General features: G+C 58.1%; 1 protein-coding gene across 7 annotated transcripts in view; it reads left to right on the top strand.

Moving 5' to 3' along the window:
• The window catches only part of AHDC1 (AT-hook DNA binding motif containing 1), a 65260-nt gene extending 45619 nt beyond the window's left edge, over positions 1-19641 (top strand). For 4 of the 7 annotated variants that reach the window (XM_086330766.1, XM_086330779.1, XM_086330763.1 and 1 more), the window contains 4 exons: positions 3633-3744; positions 3876-3913; positions 4314-9224; positions 18987-19641. In XM_086330766.1, the coding sequence (XP_086186892.1) occupies positions 4388-9181 (4794 nt within the window). In that variant the 5' untranslated portion in view covers positions 3633-3744; positions 3876-3913; positions 4314-4387 and the 3' untranslated portion in view covers positions 9182-9224; positions 18987-19641. Of the gene's footprint in view, positions 1-3527; positions 3745-3875; positions 3914-4310; positions 9225-12231; positions 12409-18986 lie in introns of all 7 variants that reach the window. The other 3 variants (XR_015138503.1, XM_086330768.1, XM_086330772.1) reach the window with 3 other exon arrangements.
• Positions 19642-19971: the final 330 nt, after the last annotated feature.

Below are 19971 nucleotides of genomic sequence, written 5' to 3'. Positions count from 1 at the left end.
CTCTGTGTGGCTGGGGGTAGGGTGGGGTGGGGTGTGCTGTGCTATTGGGGGGGTTGGCCCTGATGATTCCAGGGGGGCGGGGCGGGGCTTGCTCCCCTTGGGGGCATCAGTGGCTCTAAGGGGACACCTAGTGGCGAGGGAGGGTAGTGCATTGAATGACCTAGGTGGGAGGGGTGAAGAAACTGAGAGGAGGGGGTAGATTTAGAAGTCAAAAATTAGACCTGGTTGTTGGGACCAGGACAGTTCAAGGAAGCCGCAGGGGAGGGGGCTGACTCTCTGTGGACAGTGGAGAAGTTTGGTTCAGAGGAGCTCAGCAAACCCAAGTGCAGACACTCTTCCCTGTCATGGCTGTTTGTCCTTAAGGGCTTTTCTTAACCTCTCTGAGCCTCCATTTACATGCCAAATAAGTGACAGCTGCCCGTTATTATTTTCATCATCGTTATTTTTTTGGTAACAATTCTGGTCCAGAGTCAGGTTGGAAGGAGATCTTCAGGGGTGGGTGGGAGGGGGCTGAAGAGAAGGAAATTGAGAGGGGAGGGTGATGCATAGTTCCTGAGGGGGTGCAGATCCTGGGAAATAAAGGTCCCTCCCAAGGGAGGTGATTGAGGGAAGGTTTCAGCGCAGCAGTGATAGCCCCCTTTGAGGCCGAGTTTTCCATTTGAGGACATCTCTGGGCCTTCAGTCCGGGCTGGGAGGGAAATGGTGTGTGTGGGGTGGGGGGTGGGGGTGGGGAGGAGGCTGGAGAGAGGGTCATGAGGCCGGAAGTGAGAGCTGGGGCTGGCAGCCTGGCTCCCCTGGGGAGGCTGCGGGTGGGGGAGGGGGAGGCTGGCTGGGGAAGGGGTGGGGTGGTCAGAGCCGCAGCGGGGGAGGGTGGGGCTGGGGACTCAAGGATGTGGGCTGGCCCTTCCCGGCACTGTGCGCAGCAGGTTGGGGCCCCCAGCCCCCCTCCCAGCCGGCGGGTGTCCCCACAAGCAGGCTCAAGACACACTGACCCAGAAGCAGACAGACGACGGACAGAGGACCCTTTGCCACTTTGTTCACAGACGTGGGGATAGGTGGTACCCTTGGGAGGGGGTCCAAGAAAACGTCTGCCTGGGTGTGGTGGGGAGGGGAGCCAGTTGCTTCCCTCAGATCCTGGAGGCCGCGGACAGTCAGGAGGTCTGGCAGGACGACGCGCCCAGAGGTCGCGCCCAGAGGTCTTCACGGGTGGGTGGAACAGAAGCAGCCGCTGGAGAGGCGGTTTGTCTCTTCTGCCAAGGTCACACCCTCAGGCCCCCAGTGGGAGGTCTCCAGAGTAGGGAGGGTTGGTGAGCCCCACCCTCAGCGAGAGAGGGGCGGTGGCTTGTGGTAGGCATCTCGAAGAGGGCAGCGGGATCCACGGGTCAGCCGTGCTGTTGGAAATAGGACCTGGAGATTCCAGAGTCTGAGCCCCTTCCCTCCTTCGTGAGTGTCTTACTCACAGTTCTTCCCGCAAGAGCGGCTGTGAGATTCTTCAAGCAGAGAGGGCCTGGCCTAGAAGGGGCCCGACCACAGTCTGCAGGCGGGCATGAGAGAGAACAGAACCCGAAGCAATCTAGTAAATGGGACGGTGAGGAGCAGCTGCGGCCTGGGACCTGAAGAGACACGGGGGTGTTCTGCTTGGATGAACAACACACTGGGGGCCACCCCTCCCCATGCTATCTTGTGGTCTTGGGCACAGTCTGTTTCCCTCTTCCGGTCTTAGTTTCCTTGTCTGAAAAATGGGAGGGGCACGAGGTGACACTGGAACAGTGTACCCACTGGGGGGAAGCTGATTAAAAATGCAGATTCCCAGGGCCTTCCCTAGTTAAGTGAAGTGAAGTGAAAGTTGCTCAGTTGTGTCTCTCTTTGCAGCCCTATGGATGTAGTCCATGGAGTTCTCCAGGCCAGAATACTGGAGTGGGTAGCCTTCCCCTTCTCTAGGGTGGTCCAGTGGTTAAGACTCCGTGCTTCCACCACACAGGGCACAGGTTCGATCCCTAGCTGGGGAGCCAAGATCCCACAGGCTGCACAGTGCCTCCAAAAAAAAAAAAAAACCACCAGATTCCCAGATGTCCCTTCAGATTTATGAGTCAGACTCCCTGGACTAGGGTCTGCATATCTGGAAGGTTGCACAGCTCCCCAGGCCCAGGGTTTAGAAGCCCAAGGGTTAGGTGATTTTAAGGTTCCTCCCAGCCTTAATTTAGACCGCAGCTCTAGAAGAAGCACTTTCAGGAGTGTCCAGAGGAGCATTGCAAGAGCTAGGAGTGGAAGGAGGCTTTGGACTTGGCGGAATTAGAAATCTTGCCACTTAGCAGCTATGTGACTTCAGGCAAGTTATACAACTGCTCTGAACCTGCTTTCTCTGTAACATGGAGGTAATAATCCACGTCTCCCAGTTCACTGAAGATGCAGTGGGTCATATAGGTGGAGGTGCTTTGTAGGTGGCATGTTGCTGCCCACCAGAGGGGAGTGGACAAGTGGCCCTGCCCATACCTCCCTGTCCCCAGGTCAGCTCTGCTGTCTTCCTGTGGAGTACAAAGTGATCCTCCCAGTGATCAGGGCTCATTCAGCTTCCTGCTCCCCCAAACCAGCTCCTGGGGATCAACCAGGGCCCTGAGTCCCCTGGCTCCTTTGGGAGTCAGACCTGCCTGGATCTAAATCCCAACTCAGCCTGACCAGCTCAGGGAGTTGCTCAGTAAATGTTTACGTAGCATCCATAGCCCAGGCCCTGGGGCCAGGGGATACAACGGTAGATAAGACAGACTTGGTCCTTGCCCCTGAGAGCCCACACTCCGGGAGAAGACACACTGAACAGCCAGTCACACAAGTAATTGACTGCAGTCCTGATAACTACTGTGAAGGTGAAATAAAGGGGGCTCTGAAAGTACGTGGCAGGGCCAAGCCGAGGCTAGAGGTGGCAGGGGAGCAGAGAATGTCCCTTTTCACATTCTTAATCTCCCTCCCTCCTTCCACATCCTACCTGGGTCCCACTTTGGGGTCTGGAGAAGAATGAGAGAGAGCCTCGTGGAGAAAGGCTGATTGTTTTGTGTGTCTCATTCATTTATTTGTTCAGTAGGTATTTTCTGAAGCACATTTATGGGCCGTGGTGGGGGATACACTTGACAGCAGGGCGGAAATCCTTGCCTTCATGGTGCTTACCACCTTCCAATGGATGGCTTCCTCGACTGTAAAAGTGGGGGTGATGATCGTATTGATTTCAGCTTTGCAGGGGGGGTTAGATAAGATGATCCGTGTAATGCACCCAGGGCATGAACTTTTATTGTTGTTGACTCTTGGTATGATTGTTGGACCTCGGACCTCAGGCGCTCTTCAGTTTTTCTCTGCTGCTGTTATTCCACTAATTACGTCACTTATGATTGTCTCATCAGTGTTTGTCTACCCAGTGTTTGTGCACAGTAGACACTTCACAAATACTGAGTATATGAATGAATGAATATGTTACTTCGTCTCTGAGCCTCCGTTTCCTCATCTGCAAAATGGGGTTATTAATAGCCCCTACCTCACAGGATTGATATGAAGAATTAAATGAAACGATGCCTGGACAGCTTCCAGCCCAGTGCCTGGCGCCCAGTAGGTGCTCACTAAACCTGAGCTGCGATGGTCCTTTCCAGGCGCTGTCCACGCCCCGAGGCCTGGGCTCGGGCCAAAGTTGCTTCACAACACCCCCAGCTGACAGCCAGCGACTGGCAGAGCCCCCAGGCACGGGGGCCCTCTCTCTTCCAGGTCAGCCAGAGTTCCTGGGGAGCTGGGCTTGGGGTGGGGGTGGAGACGGGGCCCTGTGGGCAGGTGGGCAGCGGTTGGGCTATGGCTCCCAGACCACTGAGATGGCCTCTTGTCTGTCTTGTTACCCACAGACATCTCCAGTGTGACAGCCCAGGCGGCAGAGCCGAGGGTGAGTGACCAGGGTTTGCCTCAGGGGTGGGGCAAGAAGGAAGAGGCCGTGTCCTTGACAGGACCTCCAGGCCCTCAGACGGGCCTGGCCCCCTCCTTAAATTGATCTGGAGTGGTTGCTCCACCCCATTCATGAGCGTCCCTCTCAAAAGCAGGTGAATTATTCTCCCCCAGTCCTTAGCCTGGGTCTAGACAAAAGTGGGTGCACTATTAGGAAGTGGAACTGGGGCCCATGGGGGTTCATGGTGCTCCTGGTGGCTTAGGAAATGCCGAGGGCCACCAGAGGTATTGGGCTTTGGGAGGGGTCTCAGGAGAGGGGTGCAGGGGGCCACAGGGGATATGGGAAACTGATGGGGGCTTGGGTGTTCAAGGAGGGACCTGCTGCCTGTTCCGCCCAGCAGGTCCTGGTCCCGGCTTCTCGCACCCTCATGTCAGTCCCGGCCCCGCCCGGCGGCCCTCGGAGGACAAGGTCAGGATGCGTGTGAAGCCCCAGGGCCTGGTGGTGACTTCCAGTGCCGTGTGCAGCTCTCCTGACTACCTCCGGGAGCCCAAGTACTACCCCGGCGGCCCCCCCACCCCCCGGCCCTTGCTTCCCGCCCGGCCCCCTGCCAGCCCACCCGACAAGGCCTTCGCCCACACCTTCTCCGAGAACCCGCGCCCACCCCCACGCCGGGACCCCAGCACCCGGCGCCCACCAGTCCTTGCCAAGGGGGACGACCCGCTGCCCCCGAGGGCGGCCCGTCCTGTCTCCCAGGCCCGCTGCCCCACACCCGCGGGAGACAACAGCAGCAGCTCCCGAAGGCACTGGGACAACGGGCGGGCGACCCTGCGTCCAGTGGTCCAGCTGATCGACATCATGAAGGACCTGACCCGGCTCTCCCAGGACCTGCAGCACAGCGGCGTGCACCTGGACTGTGGTGGTCTCCGGCTCAGCCGCCCCCCCGCCCCACCCCCCGGGGACCTGCAGTACAGCTTCTTCTCCTCGCCCAGCCTGGCCAACAGCATCCGCAGCCCAGAGGAGCGGGCCACCCCCCACGCCAAGTCCGAGAGGCCCAGCCACCCTCTGTACGAGCCTGAGCCTGAGCCTCAGGACAGCCCCCAGCCTGGCCAAGGCCACAGTCCTGGAGCCACGGCCGCGGCCACCGGTCTGCCACCGGAGCCTGAGCCCGACGGGCCCGATTACTCAGAACTCGCTGACGCCGACATCCTTAGTGAGCTGGCCTCCCTCACTTGCCCTGAGGCCCAGCTGCTGGAGGCCCAGGCCCTTGAGCCACCGTCGCCTGAGCCCGAGCCTCAGCTCTTGGACCCCCAACCCCGCTTCTTGGACCCGCAGGCTCTAGAGCCGCTTGGGGAAGCTTTGGAGCTGCCGCCCCTGCAGCCCCTGGCTGATCCTCTGGGGTTGCCAAGCCTGGCGCTACAGGCTCTGGACACCCTGCCCGACTCCCTGGAGTCGCAGCTGCTTGACCCCCAGGCACTTGACCCCCTGCCCAAGTTGCTTGACGTCCCCGGCCGCCGCCTGGAGCCCCAGCAGCCCCTGGGACCCTGCCCACTGGCTGAGCCCTTGCGCCTGGACTTATGCTCACCCCATGGCCCTCCGGGGCCTGAGGGTCACCCCAAATACGCCTTGCGGCGCACTGATAGGCCAAAGATCCTGTGTCGCCGACGGAAAGCCGGACGGGGACGCAAGGCAGACGCTGGCCCCGAGGGCCGCCTGCTGCCCCTGCCTATGCCCACTGGGCTGGCTGCTGCCCTGGTGGAGCCACCCCCACCGCCACCGCCGCCACCTCCTGCCCTGCCCGGGCCAGTCCCCGTCCCGGAGCTGGAGCCCGAAGCCTCCCAGACCCCGGTGGTCCCTCCCCGCAAAGGCAAGTGCCGGGGTATCCGGCGCATGGTGGTGAAGATGGCCAAGATCCCCGTGTCCCTGGGACGGCGGAACAAGACCACATACAAGGTGTCGTCTCTGAGCAGCAGCCTGAGCGTGGAGGGCAAGGAGCTGGGCCTGCGCGTGTCCGCAGAGCCCACCCCGCTGCTGAAGATGAAGAACAACGGCCGCAACGTGGTGGTGGTCTTCCCACCGGGCGAGATGCCCATCATTCTCAAGCGGAAGCGCGGCCGCCCTCCCAAGAACCTGCTGCTGGGCCCCGGCAAGCCCAAGGAGCCGGTGGTGGTGGCGGCCGAGGCAGCCACCGTGGCAACAGCCAGCATGGCCATGCCAGAGGTGAAGAAGCGCCGGCGGCGGAAGCAGAAGCTGGCGTCCCCCCAGCCGTCCTACGCGGCAGACGCCAACGACAGCAAGGCCGAGTACTCAGACGTCCTCGCCAAGCTCGCCTTCCTGAACCGCCAGAGCCAGTGCGCTGGGCGATGCTCCCCACCCCGCTGCTGGACGCCCAGTGAACCCGAGTCCGTGCACCAGGCGCCTGACACCCAGAGCATCTCCCACTTCCTGCATCGCGTGCAGGGCTTTCGCCGGCGAGGTGGCAAAGCGGGCGGCTTCGGTGGCCGGGGAGGGGGCCATGCAGCCAAGGCTGCTCGGTGCTCCTTCAGTGACTTCTTTGAGGGCATCGGCAAGAAGAAGAAGGTGGTGGCTGTGGCAGCCGCGGGGGTCGGGGGCCCCGGCCTCACTGAGCTGGGGCATCCGCGCAAGCGAGGCCGGGGGGAGGTGGACGCTGTGACTGGGAAGCCCAAACGCAAGAGGCGGTCCCGGAAGAATGGGACTCTGTTCCCGGAGCAGGTGCCCAGCGGCCCTGGCTTTGGGGAGGCGGGCACTGAGTGGGTCGGGGACAAGGGTGGCGGCTGGGCCCCTCACCACGGGCACCCAGGCGGGCAGGCTGGCCGAAACTGTGGTTTCCAGGGGACCGAGGCCCGGGCCTTTGCCTCCACTGGGCTAGAGAGTGGGGCTTCAGGCCGTGGCAGCTACTACAGCGCGGCCGCGCCCGCGAGCCAGGCCGAGCTCAGCCAGGAGCGCCAAAACCTCTTCACCGGCTATTTCCGCTCCCTGCTTGATTCCGACGACTCCTCCGATCTCTTGGACTTTGCCCTCTCGGCCTCTCGGCCCGAGTCCCGGAAGGCATCAGGCACCTACGCAGGGCCCCCCACCAGCGCCCTGCCTGCCCAGCGGGGCCTGGCCACCTTCCCCAGCCGGGGAGCCAAGGCCAGCCCAGTGGCCGTGGGCAGCAGTGGGGCTGGGGCTGAGCCCTCCTTCCAGCCGGTGCTGCCCGCTCGCCAGACTTTCCCACCCAGCCGGGCAGCGAGCTATGGGCTCACCCCGGCTACTTCAGAATGCCGGGCTGCAGAGACCTTCCCCAAGCTGGTGCCCCCACCTTCCGCTGTGGCCCGCTCACCTACCACCCACCCGCCCACCAACACCTACCCCCCACAGTACGGTGGCTATGGGGCCGGACAAAGCGTATTTGCCCCGGCTAAGCCCTTCACGGGCCAGGACTGCGCTAACAGCAAGGACTGCAGCTTTGCCTATGGCAGCGGCAACAGCCTACCTGCCTCACCCAGCAGCGCCCACAGTGCCGGCTACGCCCCACCGCCCACCGGTGGCCCCTGCCTGCCACCAAGCAAGGCCTCCTTCTTCAACAGCTCCGAGGGGGCCCCCTTCTCTGGTTCAGCCCCCACACCTCTGCGCTGTGACAGCCGGGCCAGCACAGTCTCGCCCGGTGGCTACATGGTGCCCAAGGGCACCACGGCCTCTGCCACCTCCGCCGCCTCCTCGTCGTCCTCGTCCTTCCAGCCCTCGCCTGAGAACTGTCGGCAGTTTGCGGGGGCTTCTCAGTGGCCTTTCCGGCAGGGCTATGGAGGCCTGGACTGGGCCTCGGAGGCCTTCAGTCAGCTCTACAATCCCGGCTTCGACTGCCATGTCAGCGAGCCCAACGTGATCCTGGACATCTCCAACTACACCCCGCAGAAGGTGAAGCAACAGACAGCCGTGTCCGAGACCTTCTCCGAATCCTCCTCCGACAGCACCCAGTTCAATCAGCCGGTCGGCGGCGGTTTCCGGCGTGCCAACAGCGAGGCCTCGAGCAGTGAGGGCCAGTCGAGCCTGTCCAGCCTGGAGAAACTGATGATGGACTGGAACGAGGCCTCGTCCGCCCCCGGTTACAACTGGAACCAGAGCGTCCTCTTCCAGAGCAGCTCCAAGCCGGGCCGTGGACGGCGGAAGAAAGTGGACCTGTTCGAGGCCTCGCATCTGGGCTTCCCGTCGTCCGCCTCGGGCGCTGCCTCGGGCTACCCGTCCAAACGGAGCACCGGGCCCCGGCAGCCTCGGGGTGGCCGGGGCGGTGGAGCCTGCTCGGCCAAGAAGGAGCGGGGCGGGGCGGCGGCCAAAGCCAAGTTCATCCCCAAGCCGCAGCCCGTCAACCCCCTGTTCCAGGACAGCCCAGACCTTGGCCTGGACTACTACAGCGGGGACAGCAGCATGTCCCCACTGCCCTCCCAATCGAGGGCCTTCAGCGTGGGTGAGCGAGACCCCTGTGACTTCATGGGACCCTACTCCATGAACCCATCCACGCCATCCGACGGCACCTTCGGCCAAGGCTTCCACTGCGACTCGCCTAGCCTGGGGGCCCCTGAGCTGGATGGCAAGCATTTCCCACCGCTGGCCCACCCGCCCACGGTGTTTGACGCAGGCCTGCAGAAGGCGTACTCGCCTACCTGCTCACCCACCCTGGGCTTCAAGGAAGAGCTGCGGCCGCCACCCACAAAGCTGGCTGCCTGTGAGCCCCTCAAGCATGGGCTCCAGGGGGCCAGCCTGGGCCATGCGGCTGCAGCTCAGGCCCACCTGAGCTGCCGGGACCTGCCACTGGGCCAGCCTCACTACGACTCCCCCAGCTGCAAGGGTACTGCGTATTGGTACCCACCAGGCTCAGCTGCCCGCAGCCCACCCTACGAAGGCAAGGTGGGTTCGGGGCTGCTGGCTGACTTCCTGGGCAGGACGGAGGCCGCGTGCCTCAGTGCCCCACACCTGGCTAGCCCACCGGCCACACCCAAGGCCGACAAGGAGCCGCTGGAGATGGCCCGGCCGCCCGGCCCACCCCGTGGCCCCGCTGCAGCCGCTGCTGGCTATGGCTGCCCACTTCTTAGTGACTTGACCCTGTCCCCTGTGCCGAGGGACTCGCTGCTGCCCCTGCAGGATACTGCCTACAGGTATCCAGGCTTTATGCCGCAGGCGCATCCCGGCCTGGGTGGGGGCCCCAAGAGCGGCTTCCTGGGGCCTATGGCGGAACCTCACCCTGAGGACACATTCACCGTCACCTCCCTGTAGTGCCAACTGAAGTGCCGACTGGACCTCGAGGTTTTGTTCCTGGGTGAGTCTGAGGATGTGGGTGCAGTGGGCAGAAGAAGCCTGGGGGCTGGGACTGGGGAGGCGTGAAGACATTAGAGCTTGGGCAGGGGGCAGAAGGATGGCCGCGAGCCAGAAGGACTTGAGGGCAAGACTGGGGACCCGACAACCGAACAGGGAGTTGGGATTCAGGGAGTCTGGCGTTAGCTGTTGGCAACAGTCTTGGGGAGGAGGTGAGTGCTTGGGTGGGGAACCCAGTACGGGGCTTAGACATTCCGGGGACCCATTTTTTAAATGGCTGGAGGACTGTAGACTGGGTGGGGCCATCTGGTTTGGTTCATCAGGTGTCTGTTCCCCTTAGCCATGCTCGGTCCTGAGCAGGGACCACCTGAGTCCCAGCACACACTCATCACTTGACCTCTTGTAAGGGAGGGTGTTTGCATCACTCTGCATGAGACAGATGAAGGAAGAAGCAGGTTGGATAATTACCCACAAAGGCCCATCCAGGATACTGATCCTGCCGGCTTCCTTGTCTCCCTGGGAACTTCATTTAATTCAAGATGCAGTCTGACAAAAGCCAGGCTGAGGGTATGGCTAGGATGTCCTTTTCTGGCCTCACAGGGTACCCCAAAGGCTATTATTCCACAGGGGTATTGGGATTTCACTGTCTGGGAACCTCCAGCCAGTGGGTCTGTCCCCACGTAGGATGTCGCCTACCTAAAAAATCCCAGGCCCTTTCCTGAAACCAAATTCATTCCTTAAGAATTCAGTTAAGTATTATTAGGTATTTTGATATTGTTTTATCAGGTACTGTCACCTCCTTCAGTATTCTTTAAGATTTTGTGTTCAAGAAAAGGAAAATAAAAGAGGGGGGAAAATGCCCCCAAAATGGTCTAAGGGGACAGAGTTGAAGGAATCATTTTCTTGATGAACAGCCTGCTCCAGAAATGTAGCCATTAGTGGCCCTTCATTGACCTGGACATGGTGTATGCATAGTGATGGAGTGGGCTGGGGGTCTGTCTGAGCCTCTCACCCCACCCCACACCTCTGTGACTGCTGCAGCCTCCTGGGAATGTCTTTTCCTGGAGAAGGAATGACAGGGCTTCTGGAAAGCCCCATCCCTGCTCGCGGAAGGCCATTCGAGGCCAAGGTGACTCAGGGTCCTGAAGTCATGTCAGTGGAAACTTATTACCCCCTCTCCGCCTGACCTCAGCTTCCTTGGTGCATGGAGATGGCAAAGGGCAGCACGTGGGAGTCAGGAGGCCTGGGGAAAGACCATTCCTCAATTGGCCGACTTGCTATGTGCCCTTGACCAAGCTTTTGCCCCTCCTCCTCCCCATGCCCCCCAACCTCTGTTTCCCCATCTGTTCAAGGAAATTGACTTTGGTGTTCTCTTGGGTTCTTGAAACTCTGCATGGCATAGAGAAAGGACCAGACTTTCTTGAGGGCAGCATATTTTTCCTCGTAATAAAGCCAAACCAAGATTAAAACGGCCTTCCATTCCCCATGCACCTCATTGCAAGCAGCAGAGCCACAGATCTGAAGCAGGCCAGGGAGAAGCTGCTTAGGGTTTAAAATGTCAAACTCTTGATCCTTCTCACTGGAGGGAAGATGTCTCGTGGATAATCCAGAAAATGTGAAATAATCTGAAAACCTTTCCTCGCGGGCTCTGGGTGGGAAAATAAACCAATGTGGGGGCTGGGTGTTTGGGCAGGTCATGGCTCACTGAGATACATAATGGAACCACCCAGCGAGGCCTGAACGCAGGAGGAACTGGGACACCATCCAGCCCCACATTCTGGCCCGCTCCCCACTCAGAGCTGGGAGTTGACAGCACTAGTCCTCAGACCGAGGCACTCAGTCGTTCCAGAGACATCCATCCAACACCCACTGCCTGCCAGGCACTGGGGACACAGCAGTGAACACCACAGTGAGCCCCTGGTCCTCAGGGGGCTTCCAGTTTAGAGGGAAAGACGGGAAACAAGAACACAAAGCATTTGGTAATTGTGGCCATAGGAAGGACCATGCAAGAGAAGAAAAGGTAGGAGGCCGTAAAGGTCTGCAGTCGGCTGGCCATGTGCTGAGGCTGATGTCTGAAAGATGAGGGGGCGTCAGCTAGATAGCGAGTGGGGCAGAGGGAACAGCAGTGGGTAAAGCCTGGAGGCCAAAAGCAGCTCAGCTTTGACGACCTGATGGGAAGACAGTAACACTAATGACGGGGTGAGGAGGCAGGGCCAGATCATGCAGCCATTGGAAGGAGTTTGAAGTTTGTTCCAAGACAAATGGGAAACCATTGAAGGGTTCTGAGCTGGGGTACCGCGGGCGGTGGCGGAGCAGGCAGGTGTTCAAGGAGGGAGACCAGCTGCAGTAGCTCAGGCGAGCAGTGGTGCTGGCTTGGACCGTGACGGCGGGAAGGCTGTCACCCCTTCTTCATCCAGGATGGCATATACTCCCTCATCTCAGGCAGCCCCCGCTCCCAGTGCCAAGGACTGATTAAAAGCATTGTGGGGAGTAAGGAAGTGTTGGGGATGCAGGGAAGGAGAGTGGTGAGGAAGAAGAGTTAACAGAGGGAGTGGCGCTCGTTAACAGGGAGTGTCATTGTCAACAGAGGGCTTAAACAAGGACAGTGACACACTCATTCACCAGCAGGGCAGCGAGCCCTTTTGACCCAGGGCCGGGTGTGGGAGCAGTCACTGAGCTCAACCTCGCATCTTGAGCATCACCCCCACCTACCCTCTGATGCCTGTCCCGATGCCAGGCACGGCCCCTGTCCTCGAGGGCCCATGGAAGCTAACCCAAGCCCACAAAGAGCCTCAAGCGTCTGGGCATGAGATGGTAGGGAAAAGCAAACCTTGTGCACCAGGAAGGTGGGCCACGGCCCCGAAGTCACCTCTCTGTCCCTTTGGTAAGAAAAGGGACATGTATTCATGCTGGGCCGTTTGTACAACACAGCCTCACTGGCCGTTCACAGCAGCCTGAGGGGTCGGGGTACTTGCCTCTTCCATCAGCGATTCAAATCTCTTGGAATGCAGGTGCAGCTCCGAAGGTTGCCCAGGGAATCCACGGGTAGGAAACATCAGAGTCGGAATTTGAAGCCAGCACCCCACCCTCATGGATCCTGGATACTGTGCATTGCTGGTCCCCTGCGCCTCTGTTCCCCCACCCGCAAGATGACGGAGTGGTTGGATGGTCCCCACAGCTCTGTCTGGGTCTGACATTTTAAATGGATTTTGAGGTTCTGTGAAAGAAGCTGCATCTGAGCTCAACCTTGAAGGATAGGCAAGATGTGGACACGCAGGAGACTGGGGGAAGGGCAGTTCCAGGCAGAGGAAACTGCGGGCAGGGGCAGGTCACATCCCGATGTGAGTTAGAAGAAGAAAGCTGGGAGGAACCAGAGCAGGGAATGTGGGCCCTGACTGTCTGGGAGCTGAGCTGACAGGGAGGGAGGGGGGCGGGGGGCGCCCCGGCCGGCAAACATCTCTAGTCCCTTAGATGGAACGCAGAGCCAGACAGACTGGCTCCGCCTTGGGCCCTCACAGCTGAAGATCAGTCCCTTCTAGACTCTGGGGACAGTCTGCAAGGGTGGGAAGGGCCCCTCCAAGGTGTTCAGGGATCTCGAGTCCCCCTCTCCTCCCCATTCCCTCTTGGGTCTGGACCTGAGGCCAAGAGAAATGTCACAGGTCCTCCAAGGTTATACCAGCTGGGGCAGGAAGCAGCTTCCAAGGCCACCAGCCAGCCAGGGTCAGCAGGCATGCCCGGACCTGGGCCAGGCCCTGGCCGCTCTGGGCTTTGTCTCTCCCTGTCTTGAAACCTCAAGAGGTCACCTGATGTTGCCTCTGGCCCTGAGCAAGAGGCCCACACCTCAGGGGTCAGGCAGGCTTGCCCGGGCTCCTCTCCCCACTGTCTGGTGCTGTCCTCTCTCCCGGCCTGTCTCTCGCCTCTCCTGCAGCCATTTTCAGGCCAGGCCTTCTTGTTCTGAGCCCTTATTTCCTGGAAGTGTAATCTCTCCGTGAGCATCCCCTCTCAGGCCCCTCCTTTCCCATCTCCCCGCATCTCTGTGGACCTGGAAGAACCCAGGGAGGCTGGAGGGTGGTGGCTGGGAACAGGCCTGTGGGTGCAGACAGGCCTCTGTGCAGAGCCCGATTCCATCCCTTCCCAGCCATGTGACCTGGTGAATCATGTCACCTCACTGCTTCTCTTGTGAGAATTAAATGAGATTACCCGTGAAGCACTTAGCCCAGTCCCTGGCACGCAGGAAGCACGTAATCAGTGGTTGGTAGATGAGTGAATAACATACCTCCTCGCAGTCTGCATGAGTCACACACCTCTGACCCTTTTCTCCAAGCTCAGGACTCTTGTAGCCAGCCCTCCTTCACCTGCTTTCCCCGCTTCCCTCCTAGAAGGAGCTTGTATTCTAGTGTAGGTTTGGGGCCTTTGGGTTTGGGAAACTGTGAAATGCCACCTGGTTACATGCCTTAACAGTGGGGCTGAGTCCTCCCTGGGGGGTGTCCAGAGTCAAGGTGAGTCACAGGTCCCACCCCAGTGGACCACCCCAGTGGACCTAAAGCCTGATGGGCAACAGGCCCCAGACTGCTGCGTGATCCAGGTCGGCTGGAAACTCTGCACATAGTTACCCACACCAGTTCTCTGTCTCAGTCCAGATCATCTGAAAAAAAAGATTTCTTTGTCACTTTGTCATCTAACTTTGGCTACCATGTGCCCTCCGTTGGTGCCGGAGGGCAGGAGAAAGTAGGTTAATTCTGGGTTCAGCCCACACAAATGAACCACCTAGCCTGAGCCAGCCATTGCATGTGGTACTAAAGGAGCCACTGAACAAGATGAGCAGTGTCCTGCCCTCATGGAGTTTGCAGCCTTTAAGCGGGTGTTCATTACAAGCATCCATGTGGGCATCACTCACCAAGGAAGGGACTGAGACACTCCCACCAGATGTACCAGAGACCACCCTCTTGAACCAGGGGCAGGACTGGCAGGAAGAGCTTCCGGTGGGGGGCGGGGCAGCAAAATGGGTCTTGAACAAACTCAAGGCTTCGGAAGCTATAACCTTGGCTCAGCCACTTGGGTCAGCCCAGCCAGCACCTGGCAGGTCTCTTCCCCAATATCTGTCCTCCCACTCCCCTCCCCCGGGGCCCATACCCCTGTTGTGGCTGCCAAATATCCTTCAGCTTTGTGGGATGCTGTGTCTGGATAGCTCCCCACTCCCGAATATTTACTGGATGAATTGATTCACACATATCTGCTCTTGTGGCTTCATTGCGTAACACCTTCTGATTGCATCCTCAGCCCTTCAGCCTCCTATCCTGGTGTTCTAGGCATTTGAGGCCGCTTCTTCAGCCCCGACTTCCTGCTCGCACAGCCTCCCTTCCCAGCCCTAGACTGTGGGGTCTGGAGAGAGCTTTCCAGGCCCCTCCCCAGCGTGCCTGTGCCTTTGCGTTGGCCGTTCCCTGGCCTGGGCCGCCCTTTCCTAGCCACCATCCATCTCCCACCTGTCAGGTCCTATCTTTCACTCAGACACTGCCGCCTCCAAGAAGCGTTCCAGGATCCTTCCCAGGCGCAATTAATCTGCAGCCCTTTATGCAGCTGTGACAGCTCTTCCTGGGAATGACTTCCTCACTGCGCCATCAGCTCCTTTAGGCGGGTTACTCATTTCTGTGCACTGTCCCCTCAGTGTCTCATCGTGCCTGGGACATTTCAGGGGTCAGGGTCAGGGTTCCCCCCCTCCTTGAGTCAAAGAAGGGCATGTAGACCAGGGAGAACTGTGAGAGAACGGGTTAGGCATCGTGCTCCCAAGGATGGAGCAAGGGTGGGGTGTGTAAATGAAACCAGTTCCAACTCTCATGGCTCCTGGAGTTCTCCCAGTGCAGCCCCTTCCAAGTTTATAGAGAGGAAGAGGGACTCACCCAGCCACCCAGGCAGGAAATCACAGAAACAAAGAGCCGGGATCACCCAGGTCCGTGTTCTTGCCACTTCTCAGCTTCCATTCAATTGCATGCCCAACACATTACCTGTGGGTGACACCTGTCCTGACACAGGCATCTCCCATTGGGAAGAGAGAGATGGGTGTTAGGGGGACATGTATAGCCTCCTCCCAGAAGTAAGGAGGTAAGGAGTGTGAGGCTCCAAGAGGTGAGAGATATACACAAGGTCCCACAAGTTGGGTGGGCAGCCATGGGTGTAAACCCCGCTTGGTCTCACTGGCATCCCTCCGTGTGCCCAGTAGTGGGGTAAGCAAGGGAGGGTCCCTAAAGAGGGAATGACTGGCAGAACTGGAGTTTAAGGAATGCCTCTGGTCACTGGTGGGTGGATTTTGAAAAACTCTGGGGCAGGGAGAGCCACACCCACCCATGCCACAGCTACCCACCCCCAGTTGGAAGCTTTATCCCTAATAGATGTCTGTCTGGGTCCCGCCTACCTGAGAGTATCCCCATCTGCCAGGTATGTTCTGGGTCTCAGGTTAGCAGTCTACTCTCCACATTTAAGGGACTCGCAGGCCTGACTGCCTGAAAAACCTCAAGGGATGGATCACCTTTGGGCAGCTGTGGTTTGTCTCTGACCCCTTGTCTTTGGCACATTATCTCAGTGTCTAAAGATCTTCCCGCATTCCCTGTTCAACCCCCTTATTTTGCATAGAAACTGAAGCCCAGAGAGGGCAAGGACTTGACCTAGGTCACACAGCAAATCGGTCTCTCAAATTCTCATGCACTCTTCGCCTTCTGTTCCACTGTCGTATTGGATGTTGAGACCCCCCTTTCTGGAGGGTAGAGACTTGAAGATGGGGCTATACTTTAGACTATCCCTCCGCTGGTTTGCTTAAGTGAATGCACAAACTTGTGCTCCTTTTGCTGGGGAGAGCAGCTCTCTTTGGACAACCTGGTTTATCCGTGGTCTTCAGCATTTTAAATTCCTGCTCAACTCAGCTCTCCCTTGGTGTCCCCAGTGCCAGCCCCCACTGACAGGCAGAGGCCACTGAGAGACCTGGCCCCACAGACCGGGTAAAGCTGCTGGAGCACTAGGCTCTGTGGAATATAGCTCTGCAGCCCTTCATTATGGAGGTACTAAAAGGTTAAGTCTCGTGAACAATGGCTGGTGTCCTGGGGCGCTGGCCACGTGCTGGCATCCGGGATGCCCAGGAGGAGCTCGGAAGGGAATGACAAGTGCCCCAGTAGCTATGGTAACAGGGTGGTCTGAGGAGGCGTCTGGAGGTATGCAAGACCTGAGCTGGACCCTGAGTCCCCCATCGGACGTAGACTGGTCACAGCTATGTCATTCAGTCCCTGTGTACCACTGGCCCAGCATGTGCCGGGTGCCCTGCTCAGCAGTGAGTTGGAAGAGTCAGTCTTTCCCACCAAAGCTGGGTAAAGTGTGTTCCCTGAGCCCCCCAGGGCTTTTCTTGCCATACCCCCATCTCCCTGCCTTGTCATCCCCTGGTTTGGGGGTCTGCTTTGCTTCCTTCTCTGCTCTGTGAGCCCCTCCTGAGCAGGAACCAGATCCGTCTTCCTCTCTGCTTTGTCCCCAGTGCCCAGCACTGGGCCGCTTGGCCCAGCAGCATTGGTTCTGGGCTGGGGCGAGTTGCACCTAGTAAGGTCAGGGTTCTACATGGCCACAGCACTCTGTCTTCCTGGCTCAGGAGCCTCTGGTTTTGATTCTCTCCCCATCCCCCACCCCCCACCATCCCCCAGATTCTGGCCAAGTCATGAAAGCTGGGGAGGGTGGCGGGAGGAGGAAGGTGAGACAGCGGTGGCTTAGCAGAGGGTGAGAAAGCCTCCCCGCTGCCTGGCCGCCGGCACCACGGGAATGGTTCTGGCAGGAGCTGCCTGCTGGGCTGAGATCACCATGGAGACCTGGCTTGGAGAGGGTCACTGGCAGTGGCTAAGGGCTGGAGGGGGGCGGGGGCGACAGGGATTTGTGCAGAGGCTCCCAGCCTGCCCTGGGGCCCTTAGGGGAAGCAGGGGAGGCTGGGGTTCGGTACAATTTGCTTGTTAAGTGGTTTGGAGCTGCTCGTCCTGAATCTCCCCCTCACTTGTCACCCCAATACACCATATCTATCACCCCAACGGCCATTCCTTAGCTTGGCAGCTGTTCTTCAACTGCAGTAAAGCTGTCTTACAGATAGATGCCCCCAGCCCTCCAACAGAACCTGTGCCCCCCTACCCGTTTATCACTCCCCTAACTGGAGAACTGGCACCCACCCCAACTGCACCCCAGGTCCCCACCACCCCAGTTGTGATACAGCTGTCACCCTAACAAGCACACCTCTTACCCCTGCGGCTAATTTTCCATCCTCCTCCCACCAGCAGGAGACCTGACAGCCTAACAAAGATACAGCTCCTGCCCTCCCACTCACGCCTCTGCAAGCCACCTGGGCTGCTGCACCAGGATGGGATTCTGTTCCACCTCTCAGGGGTCCACCTGGCTCCCCTGGCCCTTGAGGGGAGTCCTGGCAAGTCCAGCCTCAGGACAAAAGTCTTCCCCGGGGCTGACTGCCCAGCAGACAGCAGTCAGGGCTGAGCAGAATTTAAATGTGGACCCATTGGAAAGGGAAGCCAAGAAAGAGGACAAGAGAGGAAAGGCTTTCAGTGGCCGCTGGTTCTTCGGGGGGGTTGGGGGGAGGAGGGTGGATGGCTCCCTGAGGAGTCTCAGAAGGTGGTTCTAGCACCTCCCATGCCTGCCCATTTTCAGTGGCATGGTCACTCACCAAGTATAGGAGACGTGAATTTTAGGGCTCTGAGAAGATGGAGCCCCAAAAGAGCCAGGATAGTAACTAGAGGTCTTGAGAATATCACCTCTTTCCCACTGGACATCTTCCTGCTCACCCCAGCAAAGCTGGGGGTCTGGATAGGAAATCAGGTCCCCAGAGCCCTGCAAACATAATTAGGACCATCTAGGGGAGTGGGTGACTTCATATCTCTAGTGTCTGATGATTGTAGGGACTGGGGGAGTTTCTGAGCTTCCGGAAGGCAGGGGCTGCAGACAGCACAGATGCTATTGTGTTGTCTTCTTTTTTCCTTTATTCCGACAGACTTCCTCATCACCTCACCTCTGTAAGGAACAGAATGGCAATGGTAGGGAATGGGGAGAAGGTTGGATTTGGAAAAAATTAAAGCCGCAGTTCACACCTGTGCTGTGCTAGGGCCTTGTCTTCCCATTATGTCATTCCTCAGAACAGCTTCAGTAGGAGGAATTACTAAACTTACTGTTACATTAGGAAATTGAGACGTGGAGAGCCTAGCTGGCCCAAGCCCCAAGAGGATAATGACTCGTGCTAATTAGTATCACTTATGATGCATTTATGGACCAGCTGTAATCTGCCTCAAACCACTGAATCTTCCCAGCAAATACACAGGATAGTTCTGTTATCCCCTTTTTACAGATGAGTAAACTGAGGCCCGCAGAGATCCACTGACTTGCCCAAGGTCATAGAGCTGTGAAATGGAGGTGCTAGCGTTTGAGCTCAGCTGTGTCTGACTCAGGAGCTCAAGTTCTTAACAGGTTGCTCTGCCTGAAACTCCACCTTCTTATCCAGCCCATCCTTTATCCCTCAGTGGCGTGGGCCTTGGGGACACACCTGTTTTACCAGTGGGGAAATTGAGCTCGAAGCAGGCCAGAGTTTCATGAGCGGAGCCGTTTGGAATTTTCTGGGAGGAGGAACAAGGCAGTTCACTTCTGGGTGAACTGGGTGGGGGGGTCCTGCTCTTAGACTCCCTGTTCCTAGAGCTCAGGGTCTGTCCCTGCCACTGACTTCTGCCTCTTCTCTTGTGTTTCTTTGCAGCTTTCAGAAAACCAACGCCAAGACCCCTCCCAGTGTCCACATCGTCCTCCTCTGCCTGCCCCTCTGCCTCCCGCCGCCCCCCCACAGCCCCTGCAGCCCTGTCCCCTGCTCCCGCCCCTCCCTGCCCATCTCCTCCACGCAGAAGCCGAAGGTGAGCCCTTTCTGCACAAAACCAGCAATTGTAAATACTTTTTAAAAATGTACAAAACTTAAAAAAACAAAACACAGTTTTAGAAAAAGACAAAAAAAAAGAGAGAGAGAGAGCGCGCGCGAGTGTGCAAGAGGTTGCGAGCGGGGCCTCACGGTGTCCAGAGCCCCTGCAAGTATGCACTGAGAAATTTATCTACAGGTTGTTTGACAAAAATGAACAATATCCTATTTATTGTATATACTGTTTTATTATAAATCGTGGATTGTATATTGCATTCTGTAAACCTGCTGTGGTCCCGTGGTGTGCAAATTCGCATGGTTGGGGGGAGGGAGAAGAACCTCTTGCGGGAGCTTTTTTTTTTTCTTTCTTTCTTATTTTTCACTCTTTTGGGTTTTCTCTTCTGTTGTTGTTGTTGTTTTCTGTTGGCAGGACACACCCAAAGATCCAAGTTTGTATTAAAAAGAAATGAAAAAAAGCAAAAAAAAAAAAAAAACAAAAAAACAACCTTGTGTCTTGTGAAAGGGGATGAATGAGGGTGGACAGAATGGAAGGGGTGACAGCTGGGGATCATCACCATCCACCGGGTCCCCAGAGAACTTGAAATATCTCCGCCACTTTCCCTCCCTCAGAGTTCTTCCTTCTGCCTGAGATGAGTGTCACTTGCCTCTGGGCCCCTCTCTTTGCACACCAGGCCTTGGGTCTCCCCTGCCTCTGGGCTCCTCAGTCTTAGCCCCAAAGTTTCCTAGGCCCTGATGCATTCTGTCCCAGGGCCAGGGAGTCTGCCTTTTAGAGCTTCATTTTGATTTAGGTCCTGGGTCTCCCCTGATTTGAGAC

Source organism: Bos grunniens, chromosome 2, assembly GCF_055505025.1.
Source record: "Bos grunniens cultivar Pamir isolate PY7600 chromosome 2, Bosgru_T2T1.0, whole genome shotgun sequence".
Lineage (NCBI taxonomy): Eukaryota > Metazoa > Chordata > Mammalia > Artiodactyla > Bovidae > Bos > Bos grunniens.
Note: the sequence above shows the minus strand (reverse complement) of the source record. Positions and strands in the feature narration are given on the sequence as shown.